This window comes from Prionailurus bengalensis, chromosome D4, assembly GCF_016509475.1.
Source record: "Prionailurus bengalensis isolate Pbe53 chromosome D4, Fcat_Pben_1.1_paternal_pri, whole genome shotgun sequence".
Taxonomy (NCBI): Eukaryota; Metazoa; Chordata; class Mammalia; order Carnivora; family Felidae; genus Prionailurus; species Prionailurus bengalensis.
In genome coordinates this window covers 62,290,519-62,312,151 of record NC_057359.1, presented here as the reverse complement: position 1 = coordinate 62,312,151, position 21,633 = coordinate 62,290,519, and the positions used below count along the sequence as shown (strand labels likewise).

Sequence of the window (21,633 nt, the reverse complement as noted above, 5' to 3'; positions counted from 1 at the left end):
TTGAGCGTCCAACTCTTGATTTTGGCTCAGGTGTCATGATCCTAGGATTGTGGGATCGAGCCCCATGTAGGGCTCTATGCTGAGTGAGCATGGAGCCTGCTTAAGATTCTCTCTCTCTCTCTCTCTCTCTCTCTCTCTCTCTTTCTCTCTCTCTCTTTCTCTCTCTCTCTTTCTCTCTCTCTCTCTCATAAGTAATAAAATAAAAATTGGAACTTATGTAGTCCCCTTAGCAAGCGTGTGAACATTGACGGTTAGGCTAGATGGAAATGTCTTACCTGGTTGGGTGTCCTCTTCCTCTCACTCCTTAGGCTTGCTCCCGGAAGCTATTAGCTCAAGCTAAAGTGAGATTTTTAAGAGAGGGTAGTTCTGGTGTCTGGGCTCGCGGCAAGCGCCTCCAGCAGAGAGACGGTGCTCGGCATTACAAATACTGCCTTCTTCGTGGGTTTATGTGAAGTTTTTATCAGCACATTTCCCTACTTCTTCTCATAGCGGATAAATCTCCAGTTTATTGACCTCTTCGTTTTCACTGCAGACTTACAGCCCTAATTATAAAGTCTCAAATTAGTGGAAGTCGACAGGACACTGACTCGGATTAGGTTTACTACCTGTCAGCAGCCAAACTATGCCCAACTTCGGCTTTTATTCCTAGGAAATTATGTTACACGTCAAGAGACATCTGTGAGGAATTCTGTCTTGGCTGTCTTAAGTTTTCTCTTCCAGTTCTGAAGACAGATTTAAAGCACTAGTCTGACTAAGCACTTCTGATCCCACCTCTGTTGGTCAGAGAACCCAAACTAACACAAGTAGGTGTATTCTTTATCACGTGACCTAGCGCCTCTATTCCCCAGCCATGGTTTACTGCACCAAGGGGTGGGCACCTGACCAAGAAAGACTAATCTCTTAGTTGGCATTATTCTACTTATGCCCTGGTGCAAAAAGAAACCGCACCAGTGAGGTGGTTTCCGAAGAAATCTGGAAATAGGAAATAGTCCTCTCCCATCCTTCAAGTGTTCAGTCCTGTGAGGAGGGAGGGAGATAAGAGAAGTGACTATACTTGAAACTCTTTGAAATAAATTACTTCTTTAATTTCTCCCTTAGGTGCCTGATTTTCCCTCCTAGGCACCGTTCGCTCTAATAGTTTTTTAATTGTAAGGAGGCACATGCTGCGTGAGCTACAGACTGAGCCTATGTGAATAGATGTTAGTGTTAAAAATCAAATAAAATATGTGGCAAAATGAATCTGACACACTTAATGGCTTGCATAATTGTTATTGTGCTGCATGGTAAGTAAGGCTTCAATGATAAACAGTTTCCATAAATTACTGTAATTATGACTTTCAGTAACTCAGCATTTCTGGGGTCAGTTGGAGGAAGTGTGGTTGTGGTAAGGGCAAGAATGCAGATTTATAGTGCACAGTCTCCCCCGCCACGCCCCCCATGCCAGAGGTAGGCATGGGGTTGTGGGAGGAGGGTATGCTACCAGTGTTCTAGTCACCTCTCCCTTATTTCAGAGAAACCGGGGCTAAGGGAGGTGATGTAACCAGCAAGGGCACACGGCTAATCACCAGCAGGCCTAGGATTCACATCCGAGCATACTGAACCCAAAGTCTCAAACTCGTAACACTTAATATCAAAGCAGTTACATTTTCAGTACATATAAAAAGCAATGTAAGTGTGAATGCGAAAGATGTTTGGAGAAAGGTACTTACTTGTATCTGAAACTAAATCATAGACCTGAGTCTTTCTTTTTTTCCTATAGGTTGACCAGATTGGTTTCTTGCCAAATGTAAAAGAATAGATTTTATATGTGGAGGAAAAGAATGGGCGGGGGGTAATTAGGAACCTAAGAGCACCTAAGGGCAGGTCTAGGAAATGTTCTGTAATCTACAGGAGAAGAAAGTAGGTGGTGGCATAGGGCATAGGGCTGTTGAAGGACTTTCCAGAAAGACTCGCCTTCCAAAAACTGTGGCCAGGAAATACCATAGCATCTGTGCCCCTGCTGGAGTGTGCTTAGGTACTGCTGCGGGGGCCCCGGTGATGGGGAGAAGCCGGACAGGCTCCAGGGCACTTAGGAAAATGGAACAGGCTACGCTAATGCACAGTGCCCTGACTGTGGGCACCAGGTCTTTTACCCCAGATCACTAAATCATGGAAAGTGATCGTAATTCCTTAAACTGCTAGGGCTGATTGGCTGCATTGGTGTCAGGGGAGGGGCGGCTGTGGCGTGGAGATGAGAGGCAGGGCCGAACTAAAACTGGGAGGCGGGTGCCGCACTAATTTAGCAGTTTGGTCACCTGCTGACCAATTAGCCTGTCTCCTCGAGCTTGGAGGGGCAAACCAGGAATTGGGTGAAATGATAAAGAACTTGGAAAGATAGGTACAAGAAAAAATTTAAAACCAGGTCACCATTAGGTCCCTTTAAAGTCTGAGAATTTGTTTTGTTCTTCATTATCTAGGGGCTCTATTTTTAAAAAACCCAAATGAGGCTTTTTTTTTTTTTTAAGTGCAAAAAATTGGTACTGGGAAAGCTTCTTAAAAGGCAGATTTAGTTTTTATTATCTCTTGCTATAGCAACTTTGTGGCAGCATTAGTAGATGTTCAAGAAGTGTTTTGATTAACTTGCTCTTAGTTTTAACCTTTCTGTTATACATTTAAGAGTTTGACTGCTTTGGGTATATATCTTCACATCTGGGATATAGCCTGGTATTTACCAACTAGCCGTTCGCCCTGTTGTTCCCCTCCTCCCTGAGTCACCTCTGTGGTTGTGATTTCTCTCTGTGTGTCCCTCCTGTCCGCCACTGGGCAGTGTACACACTGGCCTGGGTCCCTGAACATCACTGTCATTGTCACTCTCATGTAATGTACTTACCATATAACTGACATTGGTTATCTCCTTATAAGCACTTTATATTTTACAAATCACTGCACTGTATTTTGCCTTATTTGGTCCTGCCAGCAAAATAGACATGAAACTCTGGCAGAGGCAGGCTCTGTACCCGCTCCATTTTATACTTTATGTATGTTCTCAGTTTCTGTAACAGGCTTCTAAGACCGGTATGATTTCTACTTTTACAATAAAGAAGTTAAGCTCCAAGAGATTTAGTAACTTTACCAAATTAAAGTCAGATCACTAAGGAGGCAAATAGTTAGCAGTTAGGTGCTCAGACTCTAGTTTCGAATCCCAGTCTGTTACCTACTAGTTGTATCACTCTGGGCAGTTTCTTACCACCTCTCTGTCTCAGTTTCCTCATCTGTAAAACGGGAAATGATAGTTTCTGCTTCGTAGGGTTGTTGTGGGCATTAAATGAATGTGTGTATCTATAGCTCTTAGAACAGTATCTGATACATGAGTATGATAAGGCTATGTTGCCTGTTATTGTAGGAAATCATATATTCACATTCAAATCTAAGTCATTAGACTATAAAAACAATACAATTAAGTTAAATAAGCGGTGTTTTCATTTTACATATTAGAAAGCTGAAGCTCAAAGAGGTTAAGTAATTTAAATGGCAAAATACAGTTTTCTTAATACTATAATACATTAAATCAGTTCGTACTACATTATTGTATAAGTTAAGTTAAAGAGTAGTTACAAGGGACGTTTGGGTGGCTCAGTTGGTTGAGCGTCCTACTTCGGCTCAGGTCATGATCTCACAATTCGTGAGTTTGAGCCCCGCATCCAGCTCTGTGCTGACAGCTTCAGATCCTCTCCTCTCCTGCTACTCCTCCTTCTCCTCTCCTGCCACTCCCCATGCACACGCATGCTTGAGCACGCGTGCTCTCTCTCTTTCTCTCAAAAATAAACATTTAAAAAATAAAGAGTAGTAAACAATATTAGGAAATGGAATCCAGCAATACAGAAAAAAAGAATAATGTACAACTAAGTGGGCTTTATCCCAAGTGTGCAACGCTAGTTTAGCACTCAAAAACCAGTCAGTGTAGAGGCACCTGGGTGGCCCAGTCCGTTGAGCATCTGACTCTTGATTTCAACTCAGGTCATGATCCCAGGGTTGCTGGGTTGAGCCCAGTATCAGGCTCCATGCTGAGCATAGAGCCTGCTTAAGATTCTCCTCTCTTTCCCCTGCCCCACCCCGCCTCCCTCTTTCCCTTGCACTCTTTCTCTAAAATGAAAACAAAAACCAAAAAAACCCCAGTGTAATTTAGCATATTAATGAATAAACAACAACAAAAAAACTGATCCCAATTATCCCTGCAGAAGCATTTGACAAAATTCAACATCCTTTCATGACAAAAATGCTTAACAAACTAGCATATGTGGAAACTTCCTCAATCTGATAAAGGACATTTATAAAGAACCTACAGCTAGTATCATGTTTAATGGTGAAAGATTGACTACTTTCTCCTTAAGATCAGGAACCAGGCAGAGATATTTACTGTTTTTATGCATATGTGCATTAAACATATCATTTGTTTATTTCTGATTATAAAAAATTTATGTTCTTTGTGGATAATTCTGAAAGTTAACAAAGTGCCAAAGAATTAAAAATGACTCATAAATCCACAAGCCAAATATCTAGACACACATGTGTGTTATAAATGTAATCAGGGCCATGCCAGTTTATGAATTTTCTTTTTAATTTATCCACACATTGTAAGCATCTTCCCATATGATTAAATTTTTTCCTTTTACTTTTAATGGCTAGTGTGCCTTTGGCTTGTTCCATGATTTAACCCGCTGTCTGAATCCAGGTTTTCCCGTGACAAAATTCATCACACATTGCTACTAACGGGGCTTTACCAAACTCGTCCTTTAGGACGAACACCCTCTACTTGAGTTCTAGGACATCATCGTGGTCTTCTTTTTTCTGGCTCTTTCATTAGCTTTTACTGATTGTGCGTCTTGTCTTTGACCCCTTGTGATAATCGTAAAGCTGTGCTAATATGATAGCTACTAGACATGTATGAATACTGAAGTTTTAATTACAATGATGTACAATTTAAACGTCCGTTTCTTAGGTGCTCTCAGTGCTCGGTGGCCACATGTGGGTAGTGGCTACTGTATTTGGCAGCACAGATACAGCGTTTTCCATTTTCACAGAAAGGTCTGTTGGATAGTTCTGTTGCTGTCAGAGGACATGCCCTTGTAAGGAACAGAAACTCACTCCACGGAGCTCAAAACAAGGGGCTTGTGCTGAAAAACTGCAGGAAAAGGACAAGGACGAGAACTGCAGGAGATGCAGCTACTCTCTGCCCTTCTTCTGGCCCAAAAGCTCTTCTCTTGCTCCTTCACATCTGCTCCATCCTTCTCTCTGGATACCAGCTTCTTCCTCTGCCCTGCCATGACTTCTGCATGGAGGTGGTTCTGATTTATCATGACAAATGTGGCCTCAACTCTGACTTTATAACTCTAATCAACTGACTGGTCTCCTTATATCTCTTAGTACACATTACCCAGATATCTGGCTCAAACCACATAGATTGGTTCCTCGTCTACCCCAGGTTCTATGTCTGTCTTCTCTTTTGTCTTCCCTCTCCTTTTTTTCAGCTTTATTAAGGTATAGCGGACAAAAATTGCTTACATTTGAGGTGTGCAACATGATATTTTGATATATTTATACACTGAAATAACTACCATAATCAAGCAAATTAATGTATCCATTTCTTCACATACTTTTTTTTGAGAACAATTAAGATTTACTTACTCTTAGAAAATTTCAAGTATATAATACAGTATTAGTAACTATAGTCACCATGCTGTACATTTGATCTCTAGAACATACTCTTCCTGTAGCTGAAACTTTGTATCCTTTGACCAACATTTCCCCGTTCTCTCCCAGTCCCGCTCCAGTCCCCCTTAGCTACCTGTCTACCCTCTGCTTCTATGAGTTCTGCTTAGATTCTACGTATAAATGAGATCGTGCAGTGTTTGTCTGTCTGTGTCTGGCTTATTTCACTTAGCGTAATGTCCTTCAGGTTCATCACTGTTGTTGTAAATGACAGGATTTCCTTCTTTATTAAGGCTGAATAATATTCGTGTGTGTGTGTGTGTGTGTGTGTGTGTGTGTGTGTACACCACATTTTCCTTATCCATTCATCAACTGATGGATGCTGGTTGTTTCTCTATCTTGGCTTTTAAGAATAGTGCTACATTGAACATGGGAGTGCAGATAACCATTCAAGACAATGCTTTGATCTCCTTTGAGTAAATACCCATAAGGAGGATTGTTGGGTCATATAGTAGTTCTATTTTTAGTTTTTCGGGTAACCTTCATACCTTTTTCTGTAATGGCTATACCAGTTTACATTCCCAGGGAGAAGGGTTCCCTCTTCTCCACATCCTTGCCAACACTTACTTTTCGTCTTTTTGATAAAAGCCATTCTAACAGGTGTGAGGCGATGGCACATTCTGGTTTTGATTTCCATTTTCCTGATGATTAGTGATATGAGCATCTTTTCATGTACCTGTTGGCTGTTTGTATGTTTTCTTTTCAGAAATGTCTTTTCAAGTCCTTTGCCCGTTTTAAAATCGGGTTGTTTTCTTGCTCTTGAATTGTTTTAGTTCCTTATATTTTTTGGATATTAATCCCTTATCTGATATATGGTTTATGTACCCATTTTGTAGGTTGTCTCTTCACTCTGTTGATTGTTTCCTTTGCTGTGCACAAGCTTTTTAGTTTGATGCAGTCACATTCGTCTGTTTTTGCTTTTGTTGCCTGTGCTTTTGGAATTATATCCAAAAATTTACTGCCCAGACCAAGATCAAGAAGCTTTTCTCCTATGTTTTCTTCTAGGAGTTTTACAGTTTGTCAGGTCTTATATTTAAGTCTTGAATCCATTTTGCGTTGAATTTATATATGATGTGAAATAATGATCCAATTTAATTTGTCTGCCAATGGCTATCCAGTTTTCCCAGCACCATTTAAAAGGCCATCCTTTCTGCATTGTGTATCTTGGTACCTTTGTCAAACATCAGTTGACTGTGAGTGTGTGGATTTATTTCTGGGTGCTCCATTATGATCCATTGGTCTGTGTCTTTTTATACCAGTACTATACTGTTTTGATTACTAAAGCTTTGTAGTATATTCTAAAATCACACAGTGTGAGGGGCCTGGGTGGCTCAGTCGGTTAAGCATCCAACTTCAGCTCAAGTCATGATCTTAAGGTTTGTGAGTTTGAGCCCTTCGTTGGGCTCTGTGCTGACAGCTCAGAGCCTAGAGCCTGCTTCAGATTCTTTATCTCCCTCTCTCTCTGCCCCCTCCCCTGCTCACACTCTCTCTCTCTCTCAAAAATAATAAACATTAAAAAAAAAATTCCTGGAGGGGCGCCTGGGTGGCTCAGTCGGTTGAGCGTCCGACTTCAGCTCAGGTCATGATCTCGTGGTTTGTGAGTTCAAGCCCCATGTCGGGCTCTGTGCTGACAGCTTGGAGCCTGGAACCTGCTTCGGATTCTGTGTCTCCTTCTCTCTCTGCCCCTCCCCCACTTGTGCGCTCTCTCTCGCTCTCTCTCGCTGTCAAAAATAAATAAATGTAAAAAAAAAAAGAAAAATTAAAAAAAACTCCCGGGGCGCATGGGTGGCTCAGTTGGTTAAGCTTCCAACTCTGGCTTAGGTCACAATCTCACGGTTCATGGGTTTGAGCCCCATGTTGGGCGCTGTGCTGACAGCTCAGAGCCTGGAGCCTGCTTTGGATCCTGGGTCTCCCTATCTGCCCTCTCCCCTGGTTGTGCTCTCTTAAAAATAAACATTAAAATTGTGTTGTTGTTTTTTTTTTAAAATAACACAGTGATGCCTTCATCTTTTTTCTTCTTGCTGGAGATTGATTTTGCTTTGGCTATGTAGGGTCCTTTGTGATTCCATATGAATTTTAGGGTTTTTTCTGTTTCTATGAAAAATGCCATTGGAATTTTGATAGGGATTGCACTGAATATGTAGATTTCTGTAGATAGTATGGACATTTTAACAATATTAATTCTTCCAACCTATGAATTCAGGATATCTTTCCATTTATTTGTGTCTTCTTCCATCAGTGTTGTATAGTTTTCAATATACAGATATTTTCCCTCCTTGGCTAAATTTATTCTGAAGTATTTTATTGTCTTTGATAAAGATGTCCATTCTCACCAGTTGTATTTAGTATTGTACTAGAAGTCCTAGCAAGTTCCATATACCAAAAAATAAACATGAAATGTTTGGACTAGAAAGAAACTTTCTTCGTAGATGGCATGATTATCTATGTAGAAATGCCCAATGTATGTACAAGAAAGCTCCTAGAACTAATGGATGATTTCAGCAAGACACAAAGTCACCTTTTAAAAAATCACTTTTATTTCTATATATATATATATGTTAACAATGAACATTAGGAAATCACAAAACGTTTTAAAGTACCATTCATAATAGCTCCAAAAGCAAAAACAAATAAAAATGAAAATAAAAACTGCCTAAATATACGCCTAGCAAAATATATGTAGGATCTGTTTGCTGAAAACTACAAAACACTGATCAAAGATGACCAAAATAAATGAAGAAATACTGTGTGGATTAGAAGACTTAATACTGTTTAGATGTGAATTCTCCTCAAATTGACCTATGGATTTAATTCAATTTCAATCAAAATCTAACTAGATTTTTTTATAGATGTAGCTGATTCCAAAATATACATCGAAAGCTAAAATGAGAATAACTGAAACAAAATTCAAAAAGAAACAAAGCTAAAGGACTCAAAATACCCGACTTTGAGACCTAATTACTATATAGCTAAAATATTTAAAACAGCCTCATATTTGGTGAAAAAAATAGGCATGTATTGCTGTAGAATAGAATGGAAAGTCTAGAAATAGGCACACATTGATTTTCTTTAAGATGCAAAGATAATTTAGTGGAAAGGCTAATCTTTTCAATAAATGGTGCTGTCCCACCTGAACGTCTTCATACCATAAAAAAATAACTTCTATAAAAAAATTAACTCAGGGACACCTGGGTAGTTCAGTCAGTTAAGTGTCCGCCTCTTGATTTCAGCTCAGGTCATAATCTCATGATTGGTGAGATCAAGCCCTGCATCAGGCTCTGCACGGACAGCATGAAGCCTGCTTGGGATTCTCTATCTCTGCCCCCCCCCCCCCTCTCTTTTTCTCTCTCTCTCAAAATAAATAATAAACTTTAAAAAAATTAACTCAGAATTGATTGTAGACCTGAATGTGAAAGGTAAAACTATGGAACTCTTAGAAGTAAATGTAGAAGAAACTCTTTCTGTCCTAAGGTTAGATAAAGAGCTCTTAGTACACCCAAAGCACCATGCCCCCCACCAAAAAAAATTCATAAATTGGCTTTCATCAAATTAAACACTTTTGCTCCATAAAGGATATTGTTTGTAAAGAAGGTAAACAAATGGCAAATAAGCACATGAAGAGGTGCTCAACACCATTATCCATTAGAGAACTGGAAATTAAAACCACATTGAGATCCTATGACACATTTTTTAGAATGGCTGAATTTAAATACTGATATACCAGATGTTTGTGAGGATATGGAGCAGGTGGAACTCAAAAAAATGTTTACTTTGAGAGAGAGCGTGCATGCGAGGTCGGGGGATGATGCTGCAGAGAGAGAGGGAGAGACAGTGGGTCCCAAGCAGGCTCGACGATTGGGGAGAGCAGAGCCCAAGGCAGGGCTCGATCTCATGAACCTTAAGGTCATGACCTGAGAGCCAGAATTAGAATTGGACACTTAACCAGCTGAGCCACCCGGGTGCCCCTGGAGCAAGTGAACTCTTACACATTGCAGTTAGGACACTGGACAATTAGGCAGTTTTTTAAAAAAAGTAAACATTTTACACCTTGCATGTAATATACCAGTATTTTTCCTGGAGAAACAAACTCACGTTCACACAAAAACCTGTGTACAAATGTTTGTAGTACCGTTGTTCAGAATAACCAAAATCTTGAAAGAACCCAAATGCTCTTCAGTGGGTAAAAGGATGACTAAGTATGGTATATCCACTCATTGGAGTAGATATTCAATAAAGGAACAAATAGTTGTATACATGCAACAGAATGGAGGAATCTCAAAAGAAGTAAGCTAAATAAAAGAAGCCAGTCTCATGGTTACATGCTGCATGATTCCAAGTACAAGACATTTCAGAAAAGGCAAATTATAGGAACAGAGAACAGATCAGTGGTTGGCAGGAGTCAGGGGGAAGTGGAAGGTCTGACCAAAAAAAGCATGTTGGAATTGTTATGTATCCTATTTGTGGAGATAGTAACTAGATGCTATATGCATATGTTAAAACTCATAGAACTGTAAGCCTAGAAGAGTGAATTCTACTGTATGTAAGGTTTTAAAAAATAAAAATGCTTCTCACTGTGATACATATGTCAAAGTTCATTTAGTGATACTTACCATTTGTGCATTTCCCAGTTTCTAAATTTTGCATCACCTAAAAATAAAAATTGAAAACAAACAGAAAACTGTTTGGAAGGTGGGAAAGAAACACTTAGGTGTTCTAATTAGAAAAACTGTACCCTAAAGTGTGAAAATATAATTGAATTTATTATGGCAAGAATCCGTTTATTTTCCTTTTTAGCACATAACCATGTTGTCTGTTTTCTTGACAATATACTGTCGATTCAGTGTTTCTTAATAATGATGGATAGTTTCTAGCCACAAGCTAGATAAGAGCTCTTTTGTAATCTTTTTTTCCTCCCACATCAGTTCAGGTTCATCATATCTCCCTTGCCTTTGCCTTTTACTCACAATTCTTTCTCTCATCTGTTGACAAGGGGAATCAAGTTAGGAAAAAAATCTGTTTTGAGTGTTCTCTATGAATTTGTTATATTTAAGATTTAATTATAAATTATTTTTTGACAAGCAGAAGTTAGTCACATTGTATTGGTTGCGATCATCTTTGGACTTTATAAAATAACAAACTTAACGGGGTTTTGTCTTAAACATTAGAGACCATTTGTGATTCTTTGATTTGAATGGATATATTTTAGCACTTTGCTGTGCATGACAGCATAGTAGATGATGTCATATTAAATTTAAATTGATCTCCTCTCAGTGTTTATCTTTAGCGCCTGTGCAATTTCTTCAGCACCAGAGAACCTTTCAGAGGCATTCTGTCAATACAGCTACCTGACAGTCGTTTGTATTTGTAAACTGTGCATTTGACACCTGCTGGTCTCTGTTGCATTGGAGCTAGTGGGGAGCCAAAATGGGTGTACAATGAAGTTATTGGTTGGTACATCTCAGTGGGAGTTATTGAAGGGAAGAAACAACACTTGCAGGACCTCGGGAGAGGATAAAAAGAAACTAGCAGCTATTCTTGGCTACCAAAAAATTGAGTCAATTCTACTGAAGTAAAGTGTTTATGGACCTGCATTGCAATTCTTGTAAGGGATATGAAGAAAGATTTCTGTTTAAAATATGTAATGAATTTTTAAAACACCAATATTTCAGTAAAAGACTGGCAGTTCATATAAGGAGAAATATTAATGAAAACAAGGAAAATGCTTACTTTCTGAAAAAATAGAAATTAAAATGCAGGTGTCTTTTATTTGTCAAAGTAGCAAAACAAATTTTAATAAAAAAAACACATTGGCAAGCCTTCAAAAAACAGGTAGGCAAGTAGCAAAAATTGATGTTTTGTAGGTATAATTTGCCTACACTTTATCAAAAGTTCTTATTGACTCAACAGATTGTCCTCAACTTATGATGGTTTGACTTGGTTTTTTGCGTTACGGTGGTGCAAAATCAATACATTAAGTAGAAAGTGTACTTTGAATTTGGTCTTTTCTCAGGCTAGCGATCTGCACTAAGATACTCTTACGGTGCTGGCGATCAGCAGTGAGCTACACCTCCCAGTAAGCCTTGTGATCCCAGATGTCAACAACTGACACACTTACAGACATTCTGTACCCATACAACCATTGTTTATCACTTTCAGTATAGAATTCAATAATTTATATGAGATTTAAATACTTTGGTACAAAACAGGCTTTGTGTTAGATGATTTTGCTCAAGTAGGGTAATTTAAGTGTTCTGAACACATTTAAGGTAGGCTGGGTATTATTAAATGTGTTCTCCATTTAGGATTTTTCAATTTAGGGTAGGTTTATTGTGCTGTATCCCCCTTGTAAGTCAAGGAAGATCTGTATTCCTGCTTTATTTGCTACAACCCAAGGAAATAATTACAAAGGAAAAGGGTAGGGGCGCCTGGATGGCTCAATCGGTTAAGCCTCTGACTCTCGGTTTCGGCTTAGGTCATGATCTTGTGGTTTCATGAGTTCAAGCCCCACATCAGGCTCTGTGCCAACAGTGCAGGGTCTGCTTGGGATTCTCTCTCCCCCCCTTCTCACCTCCCCTCTCCCCCTCTCCACGCTGTCTCCGTGTCTCTTAAAAATTTTTTAAAAACAGGAAAAAGGTGGATACATGAATCTGCTTAGCCTTGTAATCTGTTTTGCTACAATGCATGTTTTTGTACTGCAAATTTGCTTATAACGTGACTGGTAATTAGGAAAAGGATGTTAATATAAGTAAGTTGTGTTCACATTATTTTCCTCAGAATGTTTTGAAGCCATCAAAGTTTTTTTTATTATTTTTTATTTTTTTATCACTAAATATAATGTTTTAGTGGTATACAAAGACGTACGCCCAACCCCAAAAGAGGAGAGGGGACAGTTTTATGACCTTGAGAAGTACTTTGCTTTTCACAATGTTAAGCTATCCAGTGAAGCTGCTGGTGTGGTTGAAGAAGTTGTGAAATTTTCCTTTGTGCTTAAGGAAGAAAAAACTCGAAAAAACTATACCCTGATTTAGATTATTTTGATAAAGTTGGTTCTACTGGCAGTGAATGCCTTCAAAGACTCAGTTAATATCTCAAAAAAGGACTTATAAGTTCCAGGTTAAAACTACAGAGGATCCACCTGGCCGACACAGTGATAGAGGCTGAACAGTGCTGCTAGTAATTTTCTTTTTTCTTTTTGAGGGAGAGCATACTCTCTGGATTGGGCAGGGGACGGGAAGGGGCAGAGGGAGGGAGAGAGAGCATCCTAAGCGTAAGGAGGCTCCATGCCCAGTCCAATAATGCCAGCCTCTATGTCACCACTATGAGATCATGACCTGAACCGAAATCAAGAGCCAGACACTTAACTAACTGAGCCACCCAGGCGCCCCAATACAAAACTACGTAGTTGTAAGTGGTTAGCACCTAACACTATTTTTCCCTTAAGACTTGTTATTTTTAGTGATTCTGCAGAACATGAGCTTTTTTAGTTACATAGATTAAGGAAAATATATAAATGTCCAACAATAAGGGATGGTTAAGTAAGTTTTAGGACAGCATCTTGATAGACTAATGCATCTGTTAAAATAAGCATCGGGAAATTTCTGTGAAACAAGTACAAGAATTAGAACACAAAACAGAGTATCCATATTTCATGATTACACTGTATAAAAATGTTTGCAGTATACCTGGCTTCTGATAGTTATGGTAAAACGATGGGGTTGTAGGTAAAATTTAAATAAAAAATGGGGAAGTTGGTAAGATATAGGTAAGTCCATTTTAACAGTTTAAGCTAAATTTTTATTTTACTTTGGTTTTAGAATTCCTGGAAAACTCAAGCAGTTTGTATTTGACTTACATTCTGGAAAATTGCACAGAGAATTCCATCATGGTCCAGATCCAACCGATATTGCCCCAGGACAGGTAGGACTCTTGTTTCTCAGTGGGAACTCTTTTTTTCTTTTTCAGTTAGCCTTGAAGAGGAACTAACCCTCTTGCACAGGCTTGAGTGTGTGCTTCTGAAAATCTTTATAAAGAAATTCTTAACAGACTGTAGATAATATATAAATTATATTCCTTTCAAAATTAATTTTTAAAATTGTGAAACTTCAGAAAAGTTGCAACGTGGACGGAACTGGAGAGCGTTAATGCTAAGTGAAATAAGCCATTCAGAGAAAGACAGACACCATATGGTTTCACTCTTATGTGGATCCTGAGAAAGTTAACAGGAACCCATGGGGGAGGGGAAGGAAAAAAAAAAAAAAAAAGAGGTTAGAATGGGAGAGAGCCAAAGCATAAGAGACTGTTAAAAACTGAGAACAAACTGAGGGTTGATGGGGGGTGGGAGGGAGGGGAGGGTGGGTGATGGGCATTGAGGAGGGCACCTTTTGGGATGAGCACTGGGTGTTATATGGAAACCAATTTGACAGTAAATTTCATATATGTAAAAAAAAAAACAACTTAAAAAAAACAAACAAAAAAGAAAAGTTGCAAGAATGGTACAATATAATTTCTTGATAAAGTGGTCTAGAGTACCTCCTTTATGGAATAGGAGTAAAAGGGTTAAATACAGTTGGCTTCAAATACAGAAGTTGGAGGTAAGAATTGGAAGTAGGTGGATCAGTGAAGAAATCCTTGGATTCCATTAACTGGTTAAGTCTTCCTCTGTGGCCCGGAGATTGACCACAATACAAAGAAAATAATGATTTGGTATTCTTGCTAAACCATCCTAAGCACCCTCACCAATATAGTATTCATAATTGCTCAAAACTTAAGGTTTAATGCAGCTTCTCATTTGAGATTTAGAATGCTTCACAGCTATTTATGAAAGTTTTTTATTTGCTTTTTATTGTGAAAATTTGACTATTTCTATGTTTCTGCTTTGTTAGGCACCCCTGAAATTGCATTTTTGATTCATTATTGATTTATATCATGTCTATTACCACAATGATACATAACAAAACTCACATTTCATATGCCCAGAACTTCACTATTTTGCCCAAGGAACCTCCACATAGAAAAATAAAAGCTAAGTCAATTTTTCTTAAAGAGTCAAATTACGTTCAGTGTCAAGAGTTCCCTGTAAGAATCCAATGATACGCTTTTTCCTTGAAGTCTGAGGTCAGATTTTATTTTGATAATTAAACAACTGTAGAAGCAAACGGTTTGTTGGCAATAACCCAAAGGCAATTATTTTCCTCAGGAAAGTAAGCCTGCTTAATATTTTATCAGATTAGGAAAAGATGTTACTTACCATTATTGTATACTTCTCCATTAGACAGTGAACCTACATTTTATAGTAATATAAGTATGGCTTAAACCAAACATATATCTCAGTAAAAATATAAATAAAAAAGGTATTGGAGAAGGGGAACATGACAAAATAAAATGGGAACTTTGCAGCTGTTGCTTTCCCAATTTAACGGGAATGAGTCCGTATCCAGAGTGTGTAACACAGGCATTATATGCCTCTGTTAACTACAGGGGATATTAAAACAAGGACTACATGCTTGTTCTTGAGGAGCTCATAATGTGGAGATAAAGGATAGTCTTAGATATCTGAAATTCTTAGAAGTCACACTTACGGTTCCACTGTGTATTTTTGTCTACTGTTGGTGCACAAGTATGGAGTATTTTCCTTCTTATGTCATCTAATTTCTGGCATCCAGGTAATTGTTAAAAGCTCTATGAACAGAGTGGGTGCCTTTAATCCTCTTAGTGGTCATTTGTAGGACAGAAGGGTTTGGGACATAGTCACAGCCGTGCGGCCTCTCCAGAATATTCTAGGAAAGCCCCTAGGTGGCAGGTATTGTGTTTCCTTCCAGTACACCCCAAGAACTGTCAACAGGTCCACAGTTAAGGGCTGTGTGGCACCCTTGCCCTGGGGAATCTGATGAGTAAGGGCATTTGAAATGGGGAAAGTAAGATTTCAAGCTTAACTCTGGTCTTTGGTACATAGTGATTATTGAGCAAATAATTACAAAACAACTACCATTCATCTACTCTTATTAAAATAGTGTAATTCCATAAAATATATTGCTATAAAATGTTTTATTCTTTCTCTTGTAGCAAGTCCAAGATGTAGCAAGCAGTCCACCTGAGAGCTCCTTCCAGAAATTAGCACCCAGCGAATATAGGTATACTTTATTGAGGGATCGAGATGAGCTTTAAAAACTTGAAAAACGATTTGCAAGCCTTTCAAACAGCAGCATCAACTTACGTGGTGGAAATAGTAAACCTATATTTTCATAATTCTATGTGTATTTTTATTTTGAATAAACTGAAAGAAGTTTTGGGTTTTTAATTTTTTTTTCTCCCCCTGACTCAAAATGCATTGTCATTTAATATAGCCTCTTTTTAAAAATCTGTTAGGGATAAAAAAAAAATAATAAAAATAAAAACCAGAGGCCTATCTTTGCTTTAAATCTGTCCTGTAAAATTTTTATAAATCAAGTGAAAGGTGACATCGCCAGAAAAATACCGTGAACTCGCACTACTAGGTTAGGGAGGACTTAGGGATGTTTCCTGTGTGGTATGTGCTTTTCTTTACATATGATCAGTTCTGTTGGTATTTCATTATCACATTTCTCAAAGCTGAGAGGGTCTATATTCTGGATACGGGGAGGGGAATAAATGAAAATTTTCACACTGTGTACTGTGTTTTACTGATTGGTCGGATATTGCTTATGAAAATTCCATAGTGGTATTTTTTGGATTCTTAATATGTAACTTAAACATACTATGAAGAGGAGGAGAGCCATAAGCCAGAACATTTGGCAGGAACTGTCCTTACAAATTAAGAAAAAGAAAATGAAAAGTGTTATTAAATTTCTATGTGTTTGTCTAACAAAATGGCATATGGATGGCATTTAAAACTTTGAATTATACCTAAATCTGAGCTACTAGTGGAGCAGGCAGGTTACCACTGTTGAACCAGATCCCTTTTAAGGCTCCTCCTATCGTGACATGTTCATTTCCAAAGACAAAAACCAGCAGAGAAATTGTACTTCAATAATTCTAACCACCTTCTATCTTGTAGAGTCTTGTTCTGGATGTATAGATCAAAAACAAAGACAATAAGGCACATATGTTTTTAATTTTTTCCATTGTAAAATTGTTAGAGGACCTCCCCACTCTAGATTCCCTGATTTCCCAGGCCTGCAGTGTATAGTCAAATGGGTCCCTGTGCCAGGCCTCAATACTGCTAGGGAACAAAACCAGAGGGAGAGGCCCCTCAGTGTCATATCAGGAAGCCCAATGCCAGAGGACAGACAGGTTCAAAATTGGCTTTCCTCTGGGCCTGGGTTGGTGCTATAGGCCAAGAGTCATTTTATACTTGGAGTCTAAGTCAATCCCAGTTTGGGGAAAGATTATTTTTAAGCTTACAAGGCTGACATGTGCCATTATATGTAGTGTGTAATATATGTAACATCTTCCAATTCTTTTAAAATAAAGTGAATATTTATAATGCATATTTAATGATTGTTATTTTAAAAAAGCCTAGAATTCCTAGTTATGCATGACTTATCCATCATTTCATTCAGAATAGTAAATGTTAATAAGCTGATAAGGGGCATGTTTAGTATATCTTACCAGGTTGTTAACTAGAAAAGCAGGACAGAGCTTCCTCAAGGTCGGGTCTTAGTTCTGTTCAATTCCTTGCTTTTAATCAGTACCTTTGAAATCAAATTTGTAGCCTTCAGGTCAGAGAACAGACCAAATCTAAGGCAGTGAGAATGAAAATTCATAAACATTCAACAAGGCAGCACACAGCACCGAAAGCAGCATATGCAGCTAACTGGAATAAATTTATAATCCTGTAATTAGCTTTAAAAATATTGTAAATAAAAGATAACACTCAAATATTGGATTGCAGAGAGCTGACTTGAGAGTAGTTCTTAGGAGAAAGGCCTCAAGGAACACATGTTCAATGTGATCGAATATAACTGAATGGCTGTTAAAAAAGATTTGAGGCTGCATTATTTACCTTTTATGTGTATTGGGACTCAAATGTCTATTGAATGAGGGAGAGGCAAAGTGATGTTCGATAAGTTTTGTACCCCTTAAGGGCTGAACATTCATCAGGACTTGGTGACCAATTTTATTTAAAAGGAAAAAAAAATGCAAAACACCAAAATGCATTAGGGAAAATAAGTTTTTGCCATAGGGCTAGTGCATGGGGTGGGGAAGGGGGGAGAGTGCTGTGGCTAAGAAAATGAGAAAGGAAGTTCAAGAATGGGAGCTGATTGTGCGGGGCCTTGAATGCCAAGCTAAAGGGTTTGTACTAGATCTTATGGGCAGTAGAGATGCACTAACAAATTTTAAGCCAGAAGTATGCTCATATTCAAGTTTGAGAGGGAATACTGTGGCAGCAGGTCTAGATACAATAAAATGGGCCACCGCAGGAGAGAGATAGCCTGAACTAAGAGTGATGGCAGAGATAGGAACAGATCTAATAGATGGCAAACATGTAGATTCCACAGGGATTTGTCACCAGCTGGATGTACAGAGAGAACTTGCAGGAATCTAGAATTCACAACTTACCCATCTTCCCATCTGAACTCTGCGTCAGAGGATATTACATTTATCGAATCGACTTTGGGCCTGAGGCTCCTCAGCTGGGGAAGGGAGGGGGGAGGATCCAAGACTAAAGAACGGCTGAGTCGCAAAACCAGAAAACTAGAAATAGTCCCTTCTTCTTGTCAACCTGCTACCTTTTCAAGTTTTTCAAAAATTGGTCTAGTACTGAGGGGGACCATAAAAGGATGAAAATTTCCTTTAGAGGAAATTCTAAACATTTTTTAAATAGTTAAATGAACGTAGAGAGGAAGATAGAGAATAGGCATCTAAGCATCTCCTAGAGCTCCAGGATGACGCTGCCAAAGGTCACATACAAAAGAAGGAAAAACTGGCATGATAAAGGCCAAAAAGAGTGAAATATAAAAGTGTTTTGAAATATTAAATCTCAGGATGAGCTTAAATTTGCAGAAAGTGCTAAAGTTGCCAAGAAGCCATTAAAAAAAAGAGAAAAACCTGGGGGCAAAAAGAATAGATGAGTTTAATGGATTAATAATCAAGAAAAGCAGAATAACTCACTATTTTTCTCTGATGAGATATAGGCTAGCGGGGCCAAACTAAAATGACATAAACAAAAAAGCAAAAATGAGAAATAAAAACAATCTTGCGACCTTAACTAAAAAATGTCAGGGCTCTTAAGACCAAACTTCAGTGTCCCAAAGAGCTGCTGGAAGTTACAAGTGCTTTCTTTTAGCAACTACTGGAGATTTTTGAGAAATCATGCAGAATGTATAGGTGATAGAAGACTGGAAATGAATAGTATTACAGTTTTCAAAATAATTGTAGTTAAATGGCTTTAGCTATTTTTCTAAATAAAACATCTCATTGAACCAAACAAATGTTCAAATAGTCTATATTTGGAGAAAAGATTTAAATAGGTGATAAGAAAACAGTAGTCAATTTTTAAGCCCAATATTTACAGACCCTGAAGACAGTAAGTTGTTTCAGAACTTAAATTGTTTTATGCTGATGACAACTGTTTTATGTGTTCATTAAAACAGGTTGGATAGGACCTCTGCTCGGCCACTGTTTTTTAGCTGTGTTTGAATTTTTGTATGTATTTCCAAGTAATAAAACTATATTTATAAAATATTTCTATATTTTAGACTTCTAATTCAATTTGTCATAAATATCATAGTGTGAACATTTTACTCTGAATCCAGATGACCAGTAACAAGCTTTTCCAGTTTTAATGTTATTTTTTATGTTACTTAATTGTACTTGAATCGGAATGAGAAGATACATGAATCCATATGCTGACAGCTCAAGCCTGGCCTTTAGTTGAAGTGTCAAAGCTCTCTCTCACAGAGCACACTGGGGAGGACTGGCCTGCCCTTAGGCTTTGGAGAGGAAGAGGAAAAGTGCAGCTTACAAACTGCTTTTCTAAAATGTCCTCTTCTCTCCCCCTCCCCACTACCTTGCCTAATAAATTCTTTCTATGCATCCTCCAATGCCCAGGACAGTTCTCACCCACTGTGGTCCCACAAACCTTTGTTTATGTATTTTAGAATACCCAGTCTAGTACACACTGTTGGAAGTACATGTATCCCTTTGTCTTATCACCATGTGAATGCCATGAAGGCAGGAACTCATGTCTTTGTATTCCCAGCAACCTGGAGCACTGTAAGATCAGTAATTCTATGGTGAAAAAAAAAAAAGTCAAATTCCATAATAAATGAACAAAGGACAAGAAAACATCATAACTAGAATGCACTCTGCCAAGAGAATTAATAGCAGCTGTCCTTTTTCTCTATTAATATCTTACTGTAATAGCAAAGCATTGCTAGGTATTGCTAACCTGTTGTTTCCCAGGTCTGGGCCACTCAGGTAAAAGACCATGTACTTGCCTATCTTGTGCTATGTCTCATATTACTTACTGGGGTGGGTGATAGGAAGCTGTATGGCCACTCTTGATGCCATGTGTAAAGTTGCACATGCCATAGGGAGGATCAGATCAGTCTTGGAAGCCTGGTACTGTGACTGTTTTCTTGCCGTAACCACTGCCCAAGAGGGCATCCCTAGCTGTCACACAGAGAGGGAAATAGAACAGGGCATTTATTCTGACTTATCAATTCTTCCTATCTTCATAATGAGCATGACTTTCTGATTTAACACACTGCTTAACAGTCTATTTCAGAATTTTTCTAGATTGTAAAGTAAATTACCTGGTCTGTGGCTTCTGAAATAGAACTTTACCTCTTAAATTTTAGAATTTTGCCTAAGTTCAGTGTTCTGGCACCTTTTCTATTTTCTGGTTCCCCCAAGATTACTGGTAGTACTTTATAATCACATCCACAGTTCCCACAAACCTTAGGAGGATGTTTTTTAAAATCTAAGCCTAGAAACAACAAATTATTTTAAAACTTTTTTTTTTTGAGGGGGAGGGAGGGAATAACCTTGCACTTATTTTCATTGCCTTTATTAATAGGGTGACCATGTAAGTTTATCATCCAAACCAGGACATGTGAGAGTGAAAGGAAGGACTAGTAATAATTTCACCATGACAACAGATGCAAATCAAGACTGTCCCAGGTAAACTGGGATGTATCATCACCCTATCATGTTTGGATATCATTCTTATCAGAGATGAAAAAGATTTATTCCCAACCAGTCACCTGTCATCATTATGCCACATTCTTTTTTTTTTTTTTTTTTTTTTTTTTTTAGTATCTATTTATTTTTGAGAGAGAGAGAGAGAGCAGGGGAGGGGCAGAGAGAGAGGGAGACACAGAATCTGAAGCAGGCTCCAGGCTCTGAGCTGTCAGCACAGAGCCTGATGCGAGGCTCCAACTCATAAACCGTGAGATCATGAGCTGAACCGAAGTCAGATGCTTAACCAACTGACTGAGCCACCCAGGTGCCCACACCATATTCTTTTTTTAGAAAGTCCTTTTAAGAATTCCTGGTATTTCCATCAAGTTTCCACTCATTTTAGGTGGCTCCCTAACACTATTCTTACAGGTCCATGATACTTTTTCATTCATGTGTTGTTCCTTTAAACTTTGGTTAAAAATAACAATTACAATAACACTTGCCACTTACATTTGTGCAGTTATGATGAGCCAAGCTCCATTCTAGGCACTTAAGATGTACTAATACTTTTAATCTTCATGACCACCCTGTAGGATAGGCAAGATATCAACAGGGAAGGGGAGATTCAAGAAGGGAAGGCTAAAGAAGTCCCAAGTTGTTGACCTTCACTCTAACCCAAATAACAGGCCACTGTTATGAACAATAAAACCTAGGGAGGAAAGAAAGGGAGTTAATGTCCATGGGGAATTAGTAAGTGCCAAGCACTTTATTCCTTTTCTTCCC

The 21,633-nt window shown here is 38.4% G+C and overlaps 1 protein-coding gene across 1 annotated transcript in view; it reads left to right on the top strand.

Annotated features, from left to right (window-relative positions):
* The window catches only part of ERP44 (endoplasmic reticulum protein 44), a 96,322-nt gene extending 79,109 nt beyond the window's left edge, over nucleotides 1-17,213 (top strand). Inside the window, 2 exon segments of the mRNA XM_043567060.1 lie at nucleotides 13,563-13,665; nucleotides 15,811-17,213. Coding sequence (XP_043422995.1) covers nucleotides 13,563-13,665; nucleotides 15,811-15,912 — 205 coding nt within the window. The 3' untranslated portion in view covers nucleotides 15,913-17,213.
* Nucleotides 17,214-21,633: the final 4,420 nt, after the last annotated feature.